The sequence below is a fragment of the Ptychodera flava genome, chromosome 13 (assembly GCF_041260155.1).
Source record: "Ptychodera flava strain L36383 chromosome 13, AS_Pfla_20210202, whole genome shotgun sequence".
NCBI classification, from domain to species: Eukaryota; Metazoa; Hemichordata; class Enteropneusta; family Ptychoderidae; genus Ptychodera; species Ptychodera flava.
The window spans coordinates 4,254,880-4,273,685 of record NC_091940.1 but is presented as its reverse complement, the minus strand read 5'-3'; the positions used below and the strand labels follow the sequence as shown (position 1 = coordinate 4,273,685).

Below are 18,806 nucleotides of genomic sequence, written 5' to 3'. Positions count from 1 at the left end.
ATTTTTTTTTATACAAATCAACTCGTGCCCTTCTTGATTGCAAACCGATTTTCAATTTACACATTCCTGGGCGATCGACTGACAGAAAAGATCATTTCTTGAACCTGGTGGTAGAGTTAAATTTACTGGCAATTCACTTTTTAATCGCATTTCAAGGCTATATAATAGATTTTATCAATGTTTGCAAATATTTAATGTTTCTGTTTCAACTTTTAAAAAGAAAAGCTAAAGCGTTTGTTTTTGATTTTATGTTTTGTCCAAGTTGTGTGTCATTCGTTTTAACTGACTTTCTTGTCCTGTAACCACATTTTATATGTTTTTACTAAATCCTCCTGTTAGTGTGGATGTATATGATTTTAAACTGTATCATATCTGTGTTGGAGTTCGAAATAAATAAATAAATAAATCAGAAAATAAATAAATAAATGAATGAATGAATGAATAAATAAATACATAAGTAAACATTTCAACTGGTCCTTGCTTTTTGTTGTTCTTGTTAGTTTTCGGTCACCTCTCTACATCTGTATGGCAGTGTATGCCATCTCTGCATCTGATTTTAATTAGATTCTGAGTCTGGGAAACTTGTATTAGATGGACACTGTTCTGTAATATACGTCACATTGGGTCACACAGAAAAGAAGGCATTTGTTAGTGTTTAAGATACCTAACCAGTATTTGATGACACTGACTGACAGATAATGACACAACCACTCGCTGTGACACTTTAAAAATTGTTGTGATGGTCAAAAGTGAAGAAAAGAGACTCACTGTTTCATCAAGAGTTGTCATCATCCTGGCCTCCAGGAGGTTAAAGGTCAACTGTTGGAAGACATACAATTGATGTGCCATCTCTTGGCCTATGTTAGATGATCTTACTACTTTCTGCAAGATCAACAAAATTAAAAAGAATTAGGAATACTGATTCCAATCAGTTTTGCCGCTGCCACGGCTAGATATCATTTTCACCATTTTGTAAAGGCTATTCACCATTTACAGCTGTATACCATGTGCGATTTAAAGAGAGTGACATTACAAAGATGAAATACAGTGCAAGGAAAATACCAAATTCCACATTAGAACTGTACAAGGCAAAATGAAAATTCACTCTACATTATGCTGTGTTTATAAAAGAGATCAAAAATTACCTCATCAACAAACACTTTATATAAAAATTTTGTGTTAGTTGCCGGCTTAAGTTAGCTTAAATACATATGAACTGTCATGTCCATAAAATGAACTAATTGTAAGATTCATGGCATAATGATGGTTTTTAACCAACAATGAGGTGTTCAGTACTTTATCATTGAAGTGCTTCAACACATGTGTTGGCATATATATATTGCTTTCCTGTGCTAATTTCAGTTGTGTTTTTCATTTCTCAGATAAGTAACTATTCCATATTGGTCATATTTTCCATCTTTCATACACTAATGGCATCAATACTGCATGAATGTTGTACACATACATTGGATATGACAAGCATAAATGTTCAGAAGAAAGTGGACAATGCAGAATGTCAACACTTTGTGTTGTACAGACTTACCTCAAGAAGAACACTTCTTACTTCTTTGGATGACAACTGTTCATTTAATTTCTGTGTAGGTAATGAATATTATAGTTGTGATTATACACATATTTCCTGGTTAGAGCAAGGTTAGCTATTGTATTACTCAGTATTGACACCTCTATAGAAAACCACAAAATGTTCAACATGACATAAATGACAGTGACAAATACTTCATTGTAAATTGACTACACATCAGTATCTTTCACATAGTTCTTGGATCAGTAACTACACATTATGTTCAGGATAGTCAACCTATCATAAGAATATGAAATGTTCATCAAAAAAAAATCTAGTTCACAAATGTATCAACAAAAAGTTCCTGTCTACTTGTCTGACCTTCTCACAAAAAATTCAACAATTCACCAGTATAACACCAGAAGTAAATATCATGTTTCTAAAGCCCACAGTCGCTCATTCAAATATCGTTCATCCATCATTACCAATACTATAATTTAAACTACTTTACTGTGCCTGTCTATTCTTTTCTGAGCCATTTCTTGGCCGATTTGCATGTCAACTTCCTGCTTGTTTTAATTGAATGCACGGTGCTCACTAACTTTTTATGCTTATCTTTTGATGTGTAGTTTTATAACTTTTAACTACTGGTTTTTTATTGAGTTATTTATTTATTTATTTTTATTCTGTATATGTCCATGTATTTTATTCAATGCATGAAAATCCATTTATGGATGCATTGACTTGAAGTAATAAAATTACAAAATTACAAATTACAAACTGTGAATGATTTGCGATGGTTGAGAAAAAAAATCAACGATTTCTTGTTGTTTGGTGAATCTCACCTTTCGTCTTTCTTCAGGAGCTCTCAAACACAGTGCATTCATCAATGCAATGCAGTTTTGCTGCACTTCAGCATTGCTCCTGAAATAAATCAAAAACAAAACATGTTTTTAAGTCAGTTTTTTGCAAATTGTATAAAGTATATTGAATATCTTACACGTTACCTCTGGTTGTCTATGTCAGTATCCAGATGATAACAGCAGCTGATGGAAGTTCACTGAATAAGCTTGTAATTTTACTGTCTTTAAGAGGTATATTTTTGATGTGGTACTCTTATTGTTCTACATGTGTTCATGTACTTTGCATAAATAACTCAATACAAACAATTTGCTTTCTGTATAATCTTCCTAGTATTATACCGCTTCATATAAATCACTCCAAGTCTTCTCAAACTGTTGTACACTGTCTGAAAGTTGCAAGTTACAAGATTTCTCTAGTCTGTTTCACGCTCCACACATAGCTTCAAACAAAACTGAACGTAGCATCGAATTGTGAAATCACCCAAGAAAGATGTTTGGATCATTTGACCTTTGACTTACATTTTCAGGTGTGGAATGAGATTGTTAAATGTTGTTTCTTGTGACACATTCTGGTACAATTCATTGCTACAGGGGAAGTAAACAAAGAGTAAATATAATTAATATTTGTCAACGTTTAATGCTGATAGTACAAAACTTTTACATGAAATCTTCAGTATAGTATTTATGATGTACGTACATATATTCTCAATGCAATTACTTCCTGAAGAACAAAAATATCCAATCACAGAAAATTATGAACTGCAGAACAGAATCATCTGTGGTGACAGCATGTACATGTACTGTTATGCTGATGAGACAAGATTTTTTACTGACTACTGGTCTAATGGGCCTTCCTAATTGCACTTCATTTGTCTCAAAAACTGCTTCACAAGCAACCAAACTTATTTCTCATGAATTCAGTGTGCTTGTCAAGGACTATGTATTCAAAGTGGCTGGTCAAAAAACACATGACACAGATTCAATACTGGACAACCAATCAGATACTAAATTGCCGAAAACTCAGACTGTTCAAGCTGAGGGGCATATCTTTCAAAGTCAAGGATAGGATGGAGTTACCTGTTCAAAGTGATAGATTCTAAAATGGCAAGTGATTTCTGTAACACTGTAGCATCAGTATGCGTACTTTTATTATTGACATAACCAGCAACCTGAGAAGAGAAAGTGCAAAATAATACACTTTGTAAAATAGCTTGTTGTTGTCAAATGTTTCATTTCACTTCAACTTAATATTGCTTCAGAGTTTTGCTTTTTAACAGACATATGTTTGTATTCAGGTGTGTCAGTAGAATATATGGAATGGAAAATAAGAATTTTCACTGTGCAATTGTTTATGTACATAAAATGTTAAATGTCAAGTTTTACTGTATCTGATAAAATTAAGTAGCAAACAAACTATTAACATTAGCTACTGTCTAAAATCTATTGTTAAAATCATCAGCATCCTTCCCAATATTTGCATTGCTAGTTGTTTCTAACTCTGAGATGAGAAACATATTTTGTATAATTTAATGAATGAACTATAGGTATCGTAGAGCTGAAGAAAACACGATTGAGGATGTTTTCAAATTAAAATTATCCAAAATTGTTTCTGCTCACTCCATACACTGGTATTATGAAGTTATTGCCATCTTTTGAAGTACACATACAGAATTTAATGACACAAGTTGAATGTATAGTGTTTTCATGAAGCTCCGTATGTACATTGGGTTATGGAATCATATGCTCAGCAAAGCATATATCCAACATGCCAGCTGTAAGTAATATCCACTTAAATATCTTTGCCAGTTAAGGAAATAATTCTTATCATCTGTCAACATTGTTCAATGTTTTGAGTACTTCACTAGAAATTCAACGAATGAAAACCATTTGCTGTAACATACCGTATCTATAGGAATATTAGTAGCATGATTTACTTTGCAATGGTATTGCAACTTACTCTTTTGACAAATGATGGTGACAAAATATCCCAGGATACAATTCCATGATCCATCAATTCAAGAAATGCTGTCAAAGTGTATGCCAAGTTTTCACCACTCCTGGAATATGACAAAAAATACAATAAAAACAAATTAAAAACGTCTGCTTGTCTTATTCTGACTGTCTGAGAGAAACTTTGATGAAAAGAACAGATTTGCTACAAATGAGGATGGAGCAACATATCATTTTGAATGCTGATGAAATTAAAGTAATTGTCTTAAATACACAAAATCCAAGAAGAGATAATAAGAAATGAAAGGATGAAGTATGAAGTTGAACATAATATTTGGAAATATATGTAAATTACTAACCCACAATTTATACACTAAATATAAGAACTCAGTCATAATCTTAACGTTAAAACAAGCATGGTAATTATATACAGAGTGTATGCAAGTGTTTACAACTATACATATATATATATATATATATATATATATATATATATATATATATAATATATATATATATATATATATATATATATATATATATATATATATATATATATATATATATATATATATTGCAAGTATTAATTTGACTTACTCCTGTCCATTTTCAACTCTTTGGACAAGTAATTCCACACCCTTCCTGGAGATAAATTCACCGGCAAATGTGACGTCAGCGGAGTGCCTTGCTAATCTCTGTAATGACTGTTTCTTCTCATCAGCTTTTCCAACCGAAATTTTTTCAAACACTTCTTGTGCTGCTCTTCCCTGAAAATGATTAAGTATGTTATAAATATCTTCTGATCCACGGGCTGAAAGAAATGCATTTGCTGGCAAGATACGATGGGCACTGAGCAACTTTTTATATTTTTTTACAAACGTTAAAATTTCTCAAATAATGTTATGAAATGGAAGCCTAGTCACTGGAGTATGACATGTGTATCATGAGATGGAACTATTTTCATAAAAACATAACTGACAATGTATTGAAACTACAAGAATACAATAACTACATCAGCATAAAAAAACCTTGCAAGTATTTTTGGCTATTTTTGTACATTCATGAAAATATATCAAGAATCTGGCAAAGGTAGATAAAGCAATTACAGTAAGAGGAACAGTTTTTTAATTCTTGACAGCATTATTGCTGATTGAATAAAGAAAAGATCCATATTGTATTCCAAATTATTTTCAATTAATTTAAATTATATTAAAATGTCACAGAAAGTGTCTATCATGTTAAAGGTATACAGTCACCTGTTATCTAAATATGCCCATATATGATCAAAGGGGCGTTCCTTGGTATTCAAAATGCCCATGTGGGGCGCTGTTTTTAAAAAGTGGTCACCCGCTTAAAATCTGTGATTGGTTAGATTTTCTCTTTCCATGGTGACTGTGGCAAAATTGGAACGGGGATACCTTTAATGAAGCGATGCACCCACATTGCAATGAATGATGATGTACAAATACATGTCAATATTGATCATCACATCATTTATCTATCCTTCCAATATTCAAAGGTTAAAAATATGAATACAATAAATGTCAAATTGTAAGGTGCAAACTGTAGCTTCCTCCAGTGACACACCCCATATAAACATTCTCCTTGAACCTGCAGACGTTTACTAGGGTTCAGTTCACACATTCAAAAAACAGTCAACTTGCAGCAAATTAATCTACCTCACTTTTAAAACTATACACAGTTAACTTTTTCAAAGTATGTACACAAGTAGAAGTCAAGCACTTGTAAATGTTCACATCAATTCATTATGAGACATACATGTACGAGCATACATGTATACAGGAGTGATGTCTCAAGTCCTATTTCAGCCATATATACATGTAGGCACAAATTGAATGAATGATAAACCACTGATTTCAATATTTGCATTAATGCAATGTAGATTTTCTGAAAAACTTAGCTGGGAATTTCATGGTGCAATTGTTCTGATTTCAAAATCACTGGATTGTCTGAAAAAATATCCTACAATCACAATAAACAGGCACATGAAAGCACACTGCACACATGTACATGTACATGTACACATAGGTAAACGCAATGCTGATAACAGATTTCACACTGTACTGAACCACATGGTGGGATGTCTCCATTAAATATACTCACACCTGTCCTGGAGCGCAGCATGTTTACCGTGCTGTTGAAGCTACCTTGCAGAATGCCTGAATGTAAGGTTAACAACTTGAAATTGTTTCTGAAAGACTCTTGTTTAGCAGAACTCATGATAATTTATAGAATCTAAACTTTTGAAACAACACAAGAACGTTCACTGACTTATATGGATTTCCTGACCGGATCTGTCGGTATCTTTGCCATTATCAGTATGTTTGCACATGGAATTTTCTGTATGCCCACAATCTGCCTAAATTTGGTTTGCCAGTGAATAAACAAAGCAGGTAACTAGGCAAATACTCGTTGAATATTACCTTCTATAAAACAAACGAAACCCTCTTTATTCTGATCTGAAAGAATGTAGGCCTTGTTATCATTGTGTGTGGGAGGAATGTTTCAGAAGATAGTGTAACCATACAGAAAATTTACAGGTTACTATTGAAACAGGATATTGAAAGGCTTTCTGTTACTATTGTCTCTGTGATGAAAGAAATCTAAAATTAATGACGAGGAAATGACAACGGTTAAACAAATTGTCGAATCATTATTTCTTACATCACTGATGTCAACACTGTGATTATCCTCCACAGCATAACATGTAGTTTACCCACTGTTTACTGTCATTCATTGAATTCCAATAAAATATGTTAACGTTTCATGATACATTTAACTAGACTTGAGATCCTATAAATTTTAAGTGAAAATATAAAATAATGGTTATGCACTATGGAATATTAACTTGGATATTAGTTGTTAAACAGTGATTCAGACTTGTTGGACTTCAACAAAATGCTTAAATTTTTGCACTAGTCTGACAATTGCTTGTTCTTTCAAGAGAGTAACTGAAGAGGCAACTCACCCAGTAAAAGTTATATATATGCCATTCAGGACTGATATGAAAATTTCCACATCCTGATATATTTTTCTCTATTTTTGGACAAATATCCTTAAAAAATATCCACTTCAACACAACAGTTTCAAAATCTCTGCATAATTAACATGATATTACTGAAACTATAGTGGTCTAATTCACGCCAGGTTCGAAGCCGAAGTTTCCTAAATCTGTCAGTCATACATTTACAATAGCAGAAACATGAGACGCTATGGTCTGCATTTTCCTATTTCCTATCAAACACAATATCTGATTTCTTTACCTCAGTTCTACATATACTGGGACCAAGTTATGGGAAACTATTTTTGCTCCATAGCAAACTTTTTTGTGTCAACGGAATCGCACATTGGTTTACATGCATGATCCATAAACGTCATTTAATCACGGTTAGCTATGCAGATATAATTACAGCACGGAGCTAAATACTAGACTTCCTCCAGGATTACAGCGACAACATTGCTGTCTTAAGATATCATTGTCATCAATTTTACTTCCCTTTAGCAGATCATGATTATGTTCTGAAGTATCTGAATCATGTTGGGAGAGTAACTGTCTGACACCGCTTACAGAGAGAATATATTCAGGAAAGCAATGATGTTTTTTGGACATATTGCAAGAATAAGAAATAATATGCTAATGAGCTGCTCTGTCTATCTCGGCATAAAAAGTAATGCATCATTAAATTTCACAGTTGTTGTATCATCAAACATGGACTATGGAAGGGCAGACTGTCTGTACATCAATTAATATCATTTTATAAGATGGTTTATGTTTAAGGGGTGGTTCAAGTTCTTGACGAATTTTTCTGTTTCTCAGTCCTTGTTAATTACTCTCAGAAGTTCTTCTAGAGTAAATTGTGTATCAAAGCAACAACATGCATAATTTAGTGGCAGTTGCAGAAAAATGATAAAATCTGGGAAATGGTATTTACACATGTATATTTATCTGCTGACTCTGTGGTAGTTCCTTGTTGACTACATGATGTGGCCATCTACTGCCCTCAACAGTTCAAGATTTAGGGTACATGAAGTTACAATCAGCCAGTTGTTTTCTGTGTGTATTGGTCTCTGACATTGCTTGGCCAGATTCTTGAAGTGGAGGACAGAGATAAGAAGCAACACAGTGAACTAGGAGCTGTGAGAGGGTCTTAGCAACACATGAACATAATTCATTAAAATCTTTCATCTAGCAAAGAAATGACAGATCATGTTGATATGAAATGTGCCTTACCAGGTAAAAATATTTATTTTCAGAATATTCAATCTGTAAACTACCAATTTTGGACAATATTTGGCCCTGTATCATCCATATTAAGTTTTTAAAGATGTGTTATCACAGTTGTAAGTGTAATCAATGTGTACATATGAGACTATCACCATTTGCTTAGATGTATTACAGAACTTTAACCCTTTCACCACCATGGTTTGGTCCGATCCCATTGTTATCAATGGTGGTAGTGGACCTGTTTACAGGGATTGGAGGTGAACAGGTTAAGAATGCATACTGCATGACATGATACATAATTAGTACTATTTTCACCAGATACTGACTGTTCACAATCACATACTAATTCCAGGCTCATTTCTGATGGCTAACTTATCACATGAAAGTTTAAACTGAGCCTGACATTTTCATATCATGTCTTTCATACTCCTTACATTCTTCACCTTTGCCACTGAGGGCGCTGTTCTTGGTCGTTATAGTGACTGGAAGCGAGGATACTGTCTTATGTACTCAATATGAAGCCTCTACCCATCATTATTGACCAATTCAGAGTCAACCATCTTTGCAAGTTAGATGCAATGTACATGTAGTGTAAAAATATCTGCAATTGACTTTGATTCATTCCTATGGTTGCAATTTTATTTTAGTCAGTGATGGAAAAGGTATCTCATAAGTTTTCTGAAAGGTTGAGAACTGTACCTTAACCAAGTGTTTTAGGGTATTTGCCCACTTTAAGATAATTTGGTTTCAGACTTTTGTGGTCAAGAAGCAGCCTGCTGTTGACTTTTGCGATATCCCTGGAAAACAGTGATAGCATTCACAATAACTACAAGCCTCTGTTACTTTTTAAGACACTTTTCTTACTTTTCCCAAGTCATTAATAACATTATTCACCTTCATTTGTGACCTGTGGGATACATCATGCAGCATTAGGGCACCCTAAAGGCTTTGAATTAACCAAGGTTGGAATTTTGAGTCATAAAATTATGGTTCTTTGTGTTGCATGTTCTTCACAACAGATTTTGATACTTTCTTTCTTATTGACTTTGACAAAGGAAGGCTATAAAATGCAGTGTACATTCTTACCAACAGGTTCTAGGGGACCAATTACTAAAATACTTTGATACTACATGTGTTTTGTCATGTCTAACATTCAAAACAAGCACACATAATGTTCAGGTATGGTTCTTGACCCTACCACAAGAGGGCAGTAGAACACTTACCTAAGTCATGTAGTAGAGAAGCTAGGTACTGTCTATGCCCAAATTAATCTAGCTGCTTGTACTAGCATTACTCCTTTGGTGACTTAAGTCATCAATTACAGATTTTTGATAGGTAAATTTTATGCTTATAACTCTGGCATTGTCTAGTTGTCACATTCTGGAAGATGCTAAATAATCAATTTTCCAGAATATTTAATTATCACCCTCTGGAAAACCCTTAAAAACATTGACATCCCTTTAAAGATTTATAGCTTTTTGAGGTTTTTTCACGCACTTTTCACAGTTGGAAATGGCAAAATAATCAATGGATATCTAATTATGATTGAGAATAGATGTCAAGATCTTAGCTTTCAATGTCAGCTGAATTTCAGTCACAATGAATCAGTAAAAACCTAATATTCCCATGTCTGTGTGCCCCACTACCTAACACACTCTGGGAGTCAATGTACGAATTCCATGAGATTTTGTGCCCTGTGTGTTTGCAATATGTACAATTTTCAAGCTCCAGAGAGAACCTTATGGAGTAGTAAGCGGTGTCTCAATTTACTAGTAGTTTTAACAGAGTACACTACCGGTAATGCATGTGTGGTGACACTGGAGTATACATCATGGTACTGGGTATATCAGTACTGTTCATAAGAGTGTTCTCCCCAGGCCGTTTAACAGGATTGGCGCCGATTCTTTATACTTTTCGCCTGATCCTTTATTTTTTTTGCCCGATCCTTTATTTTTTTCGCCCGATCCTTTATTTTTCATGCCGATCCTGTTTCAGACGCTGATACTCTTTAAATGTGGCTGAAGACCTATTGTTTCTCTGCGGCGATTTTGTCACTTTTATTTCAGCGAGCTTATCAAGTGTGAAACGGTTCTAATGTGGCGATAACACGACATGCCAGATAATTAAAAAAGAGGTTTATTCCATTGCCAAAATATGTGAAATGGTTAGACAGTTCTCCTTTCATGTCTATGTTTTAGGTGTTTTACACACAATGAGGCAAGTTATCGGGCGCAAAGCACCCAAAGTCGTGCTTGTCTGTGAGGAGAATAAATGGGCGCAGCCATATTGCAAATGAACATCGGCGAAGACGGATGAAACTTAAATTCAAAAAGCATGAAATGTATTAAGCTGCCGATCGTACAGACAATGGCTATTTTATACAACGGACATGGAGCATACTCGATGAAAGGCTCGGTGCTGCATCTTTGCCAGCGGGCACTCAGAGCATGATCTATACAATAGGCAACCGGTTGAAGTGGCTGAAACCTTACGATTGGTTGAGACAAACTAACATCAGATGCAAAAATGTATGGTACTGCCACCGCATGTTCGTGTCCAAGTTAGAAATTTCGAGATCTGTGTACGTCAACATGACGTTGAAGCCATGTCTGTCACCTCGTGTCACGCATTCGTAACTTGCATGGATTCGTTCGATTTACTTTGAGAAACAATTGCATTTGATCCAGTTTCAAAACCGGGTTAACCCATGACCTGTTTTACAATATTCAAGGCACCATGAAATGAAATGAAATAAAAAGGAACTACATGAGCTAAAATAATCATTTGTGTGATCATCTGAATACAGCAGCTATGTACGTACGGTTAGGGTATACACTATACAGTATAGGTTCAAAGGTCGTCACTGTGTTCAAGTGTGCTCCACACAATGCATGGCAGCCGAAGCCGCGCAGTTGTCGAGGTTTCGTACGTTTGTCAAAGTAGAAGTCGATGCAATTTCAAATCTTGTTCTTGAAAATACTCGGTATCAATATTTTCAGGCTTCTCTTTATTATGAATTGAGTTTTAAAGTCAACATATTTCTCTGCAGGCATGCTTTGCTGACTCCGAATTGTAAGTGCAATATTCAGTCCTGTCCCGTATGAACTTGTCCGTGTAACTGTTTTGCCGTGGACGTTTAAAAAAGACGTCCATGGTTTTAGCAATCTGGCTACAGACAAACATTGTAGCAACAGAGGATCACATAAAACATCTGATTTTGAATGTTATTCTAGAGAGAACTGGAAGACTTTGAATTAAAATATGGATGTAATATATGAAGTGCTTAAAGTGCATAAAAGATTTTACTTTATCCTTTTATTGCGGGATTTTTTCTGATGCTGTGGAGTGACGTGTGTATTGCATAATCTACATAATTAACATAAACTTTACATAGTTATTGTTATGCAAATTAGCCGGCCCAGTGTCAAAGATTTCTGGGGAGAACACTGAGTTCATAGTCCAGCACTAATTTGATGCCTGATAATTGTAAACCTCTGTGAAGATGTGTCATTGTCACTTTTGAGTAGTTACAGGACTATTGCTATTTTGTTTTGCTTGTACTACATACATCTGGAATGTGTAATTAGTATGTCAGTTGACTATGAATCTTGATTTCCTTTTCACATAATTCATTACAATACAGTCAGAAGAAACTTGTATAAATCAATGAAATACACATGGCATCATAACATATCTTGTCTGAATCCTGTCATCTGATTAGCTAAAGCCATGAATTATGTTCTCATTGAGCAGACTCAGCCCTGGTGAATACAATGTATACAACAACTTCCCCACCAAGGAGTCAGTGCATCAGTGAATGATACAGCAGGTCATGTGTCTGAATCTACTGATATGTTCTAGAACACATGCCCCTAAACTGCCAAACTTCTAGAAATTTGAACCATATCTTTTACTAGATTTTGTCATATTATAGCGAAGTTATAGATGATGCACTTGGGTATTTAGCAGAGAATATAAGACTTCGAACAAGGAAAATTAGCACATTTAGTACAAAATATCAACAACAGAAGCAAGGTGATTACCATATTTCCAACCAAATATGCTACTTTTTCCAAGGGAGGTCTTATATCTGCTACAAAATACCCTTGTTTGCTATTTCCAACTTCTAAATAATATCTCCTCAATATCCCATCTTGAGTACAAAACTGTAAAATATTTCAATATTCAACAAAACCCCAGTTACTTTTCATTGATTTAAAATTACATATCTGTCACCATGGTAACTTCCATGGTTGCATATTGATAGTTGCTTTCAGTTTAGGTGGAAATTTGTTTACAGTGACCTACTTTAAAGGGATACAGTCATTGGAACAGTGCTCAAAGGTCATATAGGACCAATATGACCAATTGCAACACTGTACACTCGCCCCGATCCCTAAATATGGAAGTGCTCATGAATAATAATTTTTGGGTCAAAGGTATTGTAGTGTCCAATCAGATCCGTGCACAGAGTCCAAGGCCGTGACCTACTTCATGTACCTCTGCTGTGTTTTGATTTTGCTTCGCCAAGAAACGTGCTCGTTGTTGCCCATAAACATATATTTTTTCTCTTTTCTAAGCATCTTCTTATTTCTAACTGTGTCAGATTGAAAAGGCGAGGTTGTTCGGGAAACAAATTTAGGGATAGGCTTTGGTGTGCGTACGATCGGCGGTACCTGTACTCATGGAGCTAGATCCACACGCTTGTGCAACTGCCGAGCTCAACCAGCATGCTCGGTCTGTCCTCAATTCCGATGAGGATTCATGTCTTAGATTTGCAGTCTTTTTTCCGTATGATAATCCAGAAAATGTGTGATATGGTCAAACTTTACGGCCGTTTTATGATAGTACCATGAAAACTAAGCTATCAACACTGCGAAGCCACACAGCGCAGTGTTACTGTCCTGTGATCGAGGTACAAGCGTGTGCGTCACTTTTGGGTGATATCACGTTGAACGGAACTGTTCAGAGGGCCTAGGGAAACGCGATCGTTGATACCCAAACTCATAGAAGGTGACCAAGTCAAAGTTATCAAGAGAAAATTTGACCATTATGACCTTCTTTGTTTAAAGTTTGATTGCAACTTTAATGATTTGAATAAACTGTCAATAAACTCTTTCGCCAGCCTACATTTGTAAACATTTTCCAGCCACTACATGGGTATCAGAATGGAAAGTAAACCAGGCGAGAAGCAGAAGTGCAAGAAAAAAGGGAATACAAAGATCGACAAGACAGTTGAGCAATCATATCATTTGAACATCACATCACAATCACATTTATTCAATAAGATGAACTTCATCTGTCATCAAGGAAGCCATAGAAAAAGTGGAAGGAAATAGAAATTTCATAATTGAACAAAACAAAAAACAGTCTATGAAATTGTTCCCGTAGTACTACCCGAGACAAACATTCGCGTTGTCAATTTTGATTTCATTTCATAAATTTAATACTTCATCGAGTATTTCAGCCTTTGTGAAGCCATATTTATTGACATTTTCATTTTTTGTCTTGGCGTTATTTTGGAACATGTAAAATCACATGAAATGTAACATCAAAATTCAATTTATCAACTTCATGATGTACATAGTTTAAAAAAGAAACAACATCCGACCATAGGATTACACAATAAGGTATGAAGATACAAGCATTTCTTTTTACCTTCACGGTACAAGTGAGCTACCTCCATGACGTAAGTAGGCTTAAGAAGTCTGTTTCGTTGCAAAAAAAACCCCGTCAACTATGAAAATCTGTTATTTGTGAACATGTGCTATTCTCAGCATCACAAACATATATGCCTCGAAGGCTATGTGTCACCGCAAATAATTATATTTGAGCACTCCGTAAACAGAATCCGCAGTTTTGTGAACCCGGAAGTATATTGTGTTCGGCTCAATATACCATACATTGCCTATGCTATCGACAGCCAGCGAAACTGCCCACGATCAAAGCCAGTGCAACGCTATCTGTGCAAAATTTATGGCCACTCATGCTTTATGTGATGGAAAACCTCCCTTAGTGTAACATGGACATAGCTGACTAACTTTGGATTTCGATTTCGTTAGGGGTATGATGTTCATACAGCGGGTTGGGGGTTGGCGCACTTCTACACAACTCTTCCACCGCCGTGCCGCCCACAATTCCGATACCCAGTATACACGAAGCACAAAGCCGCCAGACAGATTGCTGGAAACCTGTAGTTCAGCTCTGTTGTGGTTTGTAAGTTGGCATCATTGCTTGTTGGAGAGGTTTTTTCCGGGATGGGGAGCCACAGCGTACGGCTGTGCAAGTCTACACCTTTCACTGCACAGCGCCCGTTTCAATTGCCTGTAACTTCTATAGGCAAGCGTGGAAATCAAAACCTCGTCGTCATTTGCAAGCCAAGGGTTCAAAGATCATTTTCCATATGCAAAAATAGTTGGCCACCAATGAAAATTTTTGTTTCAAAGCATTAAAGTTGTGTATGCGAAATTTGTGTGGTATGAAGCCTTTTTGTTTGCTTATCACCTAAAAGCTACCATCTGATTGGTCCAAAGGTTTGTATAATGAGAAGGCGCTGTCCTCATTAAATATTCATGAGTACTTCCATATTTAGGGATCGGGTAGAGTGCTGTATCCAAGGTACAATGGTGATTGATGAAAGTTAAATCATGTCTGTCATAATCTACATTGTATAATTTAAATGTTGCAGCTATGATGATAAGGTGAATCTAGATATCGTTTATGAAATACTATGTTTGTAAATAAGAAACTCACACAGGCACAGTTCCAACGACTGTTTCCCTTTAATGTACAGTACAGTAGCAATACTTGCATGCTAAGGAAAATGTTCTATCATATGAAATATTCTGCGATTAATAAAACAACAGAACCTGTACATGCATTGTATACCTATGGAAAGTGTTTGCACACAGTTGAACACACATGTCCAAAAAAGAGATCATGGTCAAGCATACAAAAAGAGACTTACTGGTGATATTGTAAGTTGCAGAACTTTGCCATTGTTGATTTCATTCCTGTTTTTCTCTGTAATGTAAACCTCAGCACCTTCAGTTTGTTGTAAAGCATAGTGCTCAGCGTCAGGTAGTGACCATGCATCACATAAATCCTTGATTATAGCTGCTAGTGGCTTTTTCTGAAATAAAAAGTATCAAAATATTTTGCTATGAAAATTTGCTTCATAATAATCCACTAAATTCTTTATCAAAGACTATCTTCTTAAAGACAAGAATGATAATAGTTGGAATAGAATGAATTGTCAACATGCAGATCAAATATCCTGTTATTCACATCGATTTGCAGATCTGAACAAGGAAGGGGTCACATTACATTTTGTATTTTCTCTTTAAAAACACATGAACAGATAAATAAAGATGAGAGGTGACAAAGTGGCATCTGAACCCCAACCTTTACAAATTTCAAGGGCAAATAAGTATTTGCACATACATTGTACTACATCATTTTAACTATGATCAATGCAAAGGACATTGTAATCCTTACGTATTTTGATTTTCCCCGCAGGACAACAGCTTGAAGGGAATATAGATAGTAAAGTGTAATCACTTTCCTTGATATGACCAGTTCTGAATTCTAGTAGAATTGCAAGTTGTTTATCAGCAGTATGTACATGTGTATGTACACTATACACTATGTGATGTAAATATCACAACATTTCAGAAAAAGAATTACTATTTGTTTTCATATGAAAGATCACTCATAAAAAGTATCAAGTATAAACAAGAATTTCAAATATTTATAATAGCTATTTGTATGCACGTGATCTAAGCTTTCCATTGTTTTATCAGTCATCTAAGCTAGACAGCTGCAACACTACATGGCAAATCTAAATGAAACTGATCCGTGTTATATTAGCTTCAGTTGAACTACATAGTTTAATCAGTTTTCATACAAACTGCTGATTGGTAATAATTTCAAATGCACAAACTATGCATAGGCAATGTACCAGGTATATATCTGTTTAGACAGGGCTTGTGCTCCTCCTATGCTATTCCAGTATTAGCCTTCAACCTGTGCACCCCTCTTCCATGTGGACAGGTCAAAATTGCCCAATGATAACAATGGGTTTGGGCAAAACCATGGCGATGAAAGGTTAAGACTTCTGATACATAAATTACTTTCCATATTGTCACTTTATGAAGTGCTAACATCTACCCTGCTAATGCTTAATATGTATTTAATATGCATGTTAGTATAGAAAAGTTCACTGTATTCTTGAACCATTACATGAACATAATAATATCTAAATATTTCAAGACTCAAGAGTGTTCTGATTGTATATTTCGATTTGTTGAAATATGCCTGAACTGTACAGAGGGTACACCTGGCATGGCCTGTCAGTACACCTGCTTCCATTCTAAAATGTATACTGCATGCAGCATCTACACCTGTTATATTCAGAACATGCATTTCAGTCAACTAAATATTGTACAACACTTATTATGCATTTTTCCATAACATTTTACAGGTAAAAAATCTGAAATATGCATGTTTACAACTTTCCAGAATGTGCACTATTTACATATACTTGTGCTTTCAGCTGACATAATTTATAGCAGAGGCACCTGTGAGTATGTGTGCTACCCAGAGTTTACACCTTTATTAAGTAAAGGGAAGTTACAGGCATGTACATTAAATGGCTGTTCGGTAGTTCATGTGCAGAATATGTAGTTTCACACAGATCTGCGTTTGGCATTAATCACTATCTAGTGACCTAGGGAGTTGTCACGGTCAGGGACATAGTACCGGCAGAAAGTCTAGGAAACCTATTTTACCCCGTATCCAATTGTTGATCTCTACTTATCTTGACTCTGACCATTGTAAGAGTTGCAGAAATTTACAAAATTCAGTTAGGAGGGTTGGTGATGGGATTAGATGCGTTTCTCATGCTCCTTCATTCATCATGCCATGTTCATGATGCAGTGTGTAGCACGGAAGCCCTTTGCGAAGCTACAGGCTCCAAACATGCGCTTGGAAGCAACAACCAACACGCCGAGAATAGGTGTAGACCAACTAATAAGAATCAGTCAAGTAGGCAGAGTACCTTCACCTCTAGTAGTGTTGTATATAGTATGGCAAAGGCCAAAAGACGGAGACGAGATACCGGACTACTCCACCTCTGTCTTGATCGAGCAGTTGATGTAGGTAGCCATTGATCAAAACATGCGATTGCACCTACCTGATCAAACTGTACAAGCTGAGGGATCTCTCCCTTCATTGTGACCGCAACGCGTACAATATCGCTAGGTATGGGCATCTTTACGATGTAGTCAATCCCTTGCATCATTTGGGCTGACATCTTGAATGGGAAAAGACAAATCCAAATTCCCAACCCGGAAGTCCTGACACTAAATTACTGCCTGGCTAATTCTCGCGTAAGAAAATACGCCACAGGGAGTTCGTGTGGCTGTTGATAATCTTAAGGTGGTTACGGATACTTTTGGAAAGTTTGATGTTACCCTAGACCACAACGATCAGAGTTTCAAGTTCGACGTCTACGGAAATAAACATCTTTCTCTGCGATCAATGATTATGGCGGAACGGGTGTACAGTGTAGTTGACATGCGCAATTTTATGCAAAAATTATACGACTTCCTCCAGTAAGGTCACCAGGGTCATTGATATCACATGACCTCTATGGTCAGGATCTGGAGAGAGAGAGGGAGAAGTTGATTGTATCCAGAGAAACATATGCCTTTATACACTGCAAGTTCCGTCTCAACGAGGAAGGAGTAGCTGTTTTTTGGATTTAGGGCAAAGAAGCAGACCTTTTACAGTGCTCATGGCAAACTTTAAAACCATCTGTAACTTCTGTGACATTCTCTTGAAATAGAGTATTGGTTAATTATACGGTTGGTAACCATGGCAACTCAGGCCACAGCTGACAGGCGTTGGTGTTGTCAATGTGAGATACGCAGAAAAAGTGGCTTTCTTTTACGTAATACTCTGCACTGAACACTCCACGCGCCTGTGGCCAACGCTTTAAATTTACGTGTTCGGTCAGGTCTGGTGTGCATGTGCAAGAATGTTGCAAGAAATTTTGGTGGAATAAGTTCATTGCACCACGGTCCACCAGTGATTGTAAAAAAACAAAAATGCTGAGTCACTACAACTATATATCATTTACAACATCTTTCTCAGCAAATAGAAAGGGTTTATTGGCAGTTGGTTTAGGATTATTTTTAGTTAAAATCAGAGAACATTTAGGTGG

At 35.8% G+C, this 18,806-nt stretch overlaps 1 protein-coding gene across 2 annotated transcripts in view; it reads right to left on the bottom strand.

Moving 5' to 3' along the window:
- The window catches only part of LOC139147156 (engulfment and cell motility protein 1-like), a 32,097-nt gene extending 13,935 nt beyond the window's left edge, over nt 1-18,162 (bottom strand). Inside the window, exons 1-9 of one of the 2 annotated variants that reach the window (XM_070718065.1) lie at nt 17,775-18,162; nt 15,549-15,713; nt 4,933-5,102; nt 4,343-4,442; nt 3,463-3,554; nt 2,905-2,970; nt 2,368-2,446; nt 1,544-1,594; nt 769-882 (exon numbers count right to left, since the gene is read on the bottom strand). In XM_070718065.1, coding sequence (XP_070574166.1) covers nt 769-882; nt 1,544-1,594; nt 2,368-2,446; nt 2,905-2,970; nt 3,463-3,554; nt 4,343-4,442; nt 4,933-5,102; nt 15,549-15,713; nt 17,775-17,894 — 957 coding nt within the window. In that variant the 5' untranslated portion in view covers nt 17,895-18,162. Of the gene's footprint in view, nt 1-768; nt 883-1,543; nt 1,595-2,367; nt 2,447-2,904; nt 2,971-3,462; nt 3,555-4,342; nt 4,443-4,932; nt 5,103-6,459; nt 6,618-15,548; nt 15,714-17,774 lie in introns of those variants that run through there. The other variant, XM_070718066.1, reaches the window with a different exon arrangement.
- Between the last annotated feature and the right edge of the window lie 644 nt (nt 18,163-18,806).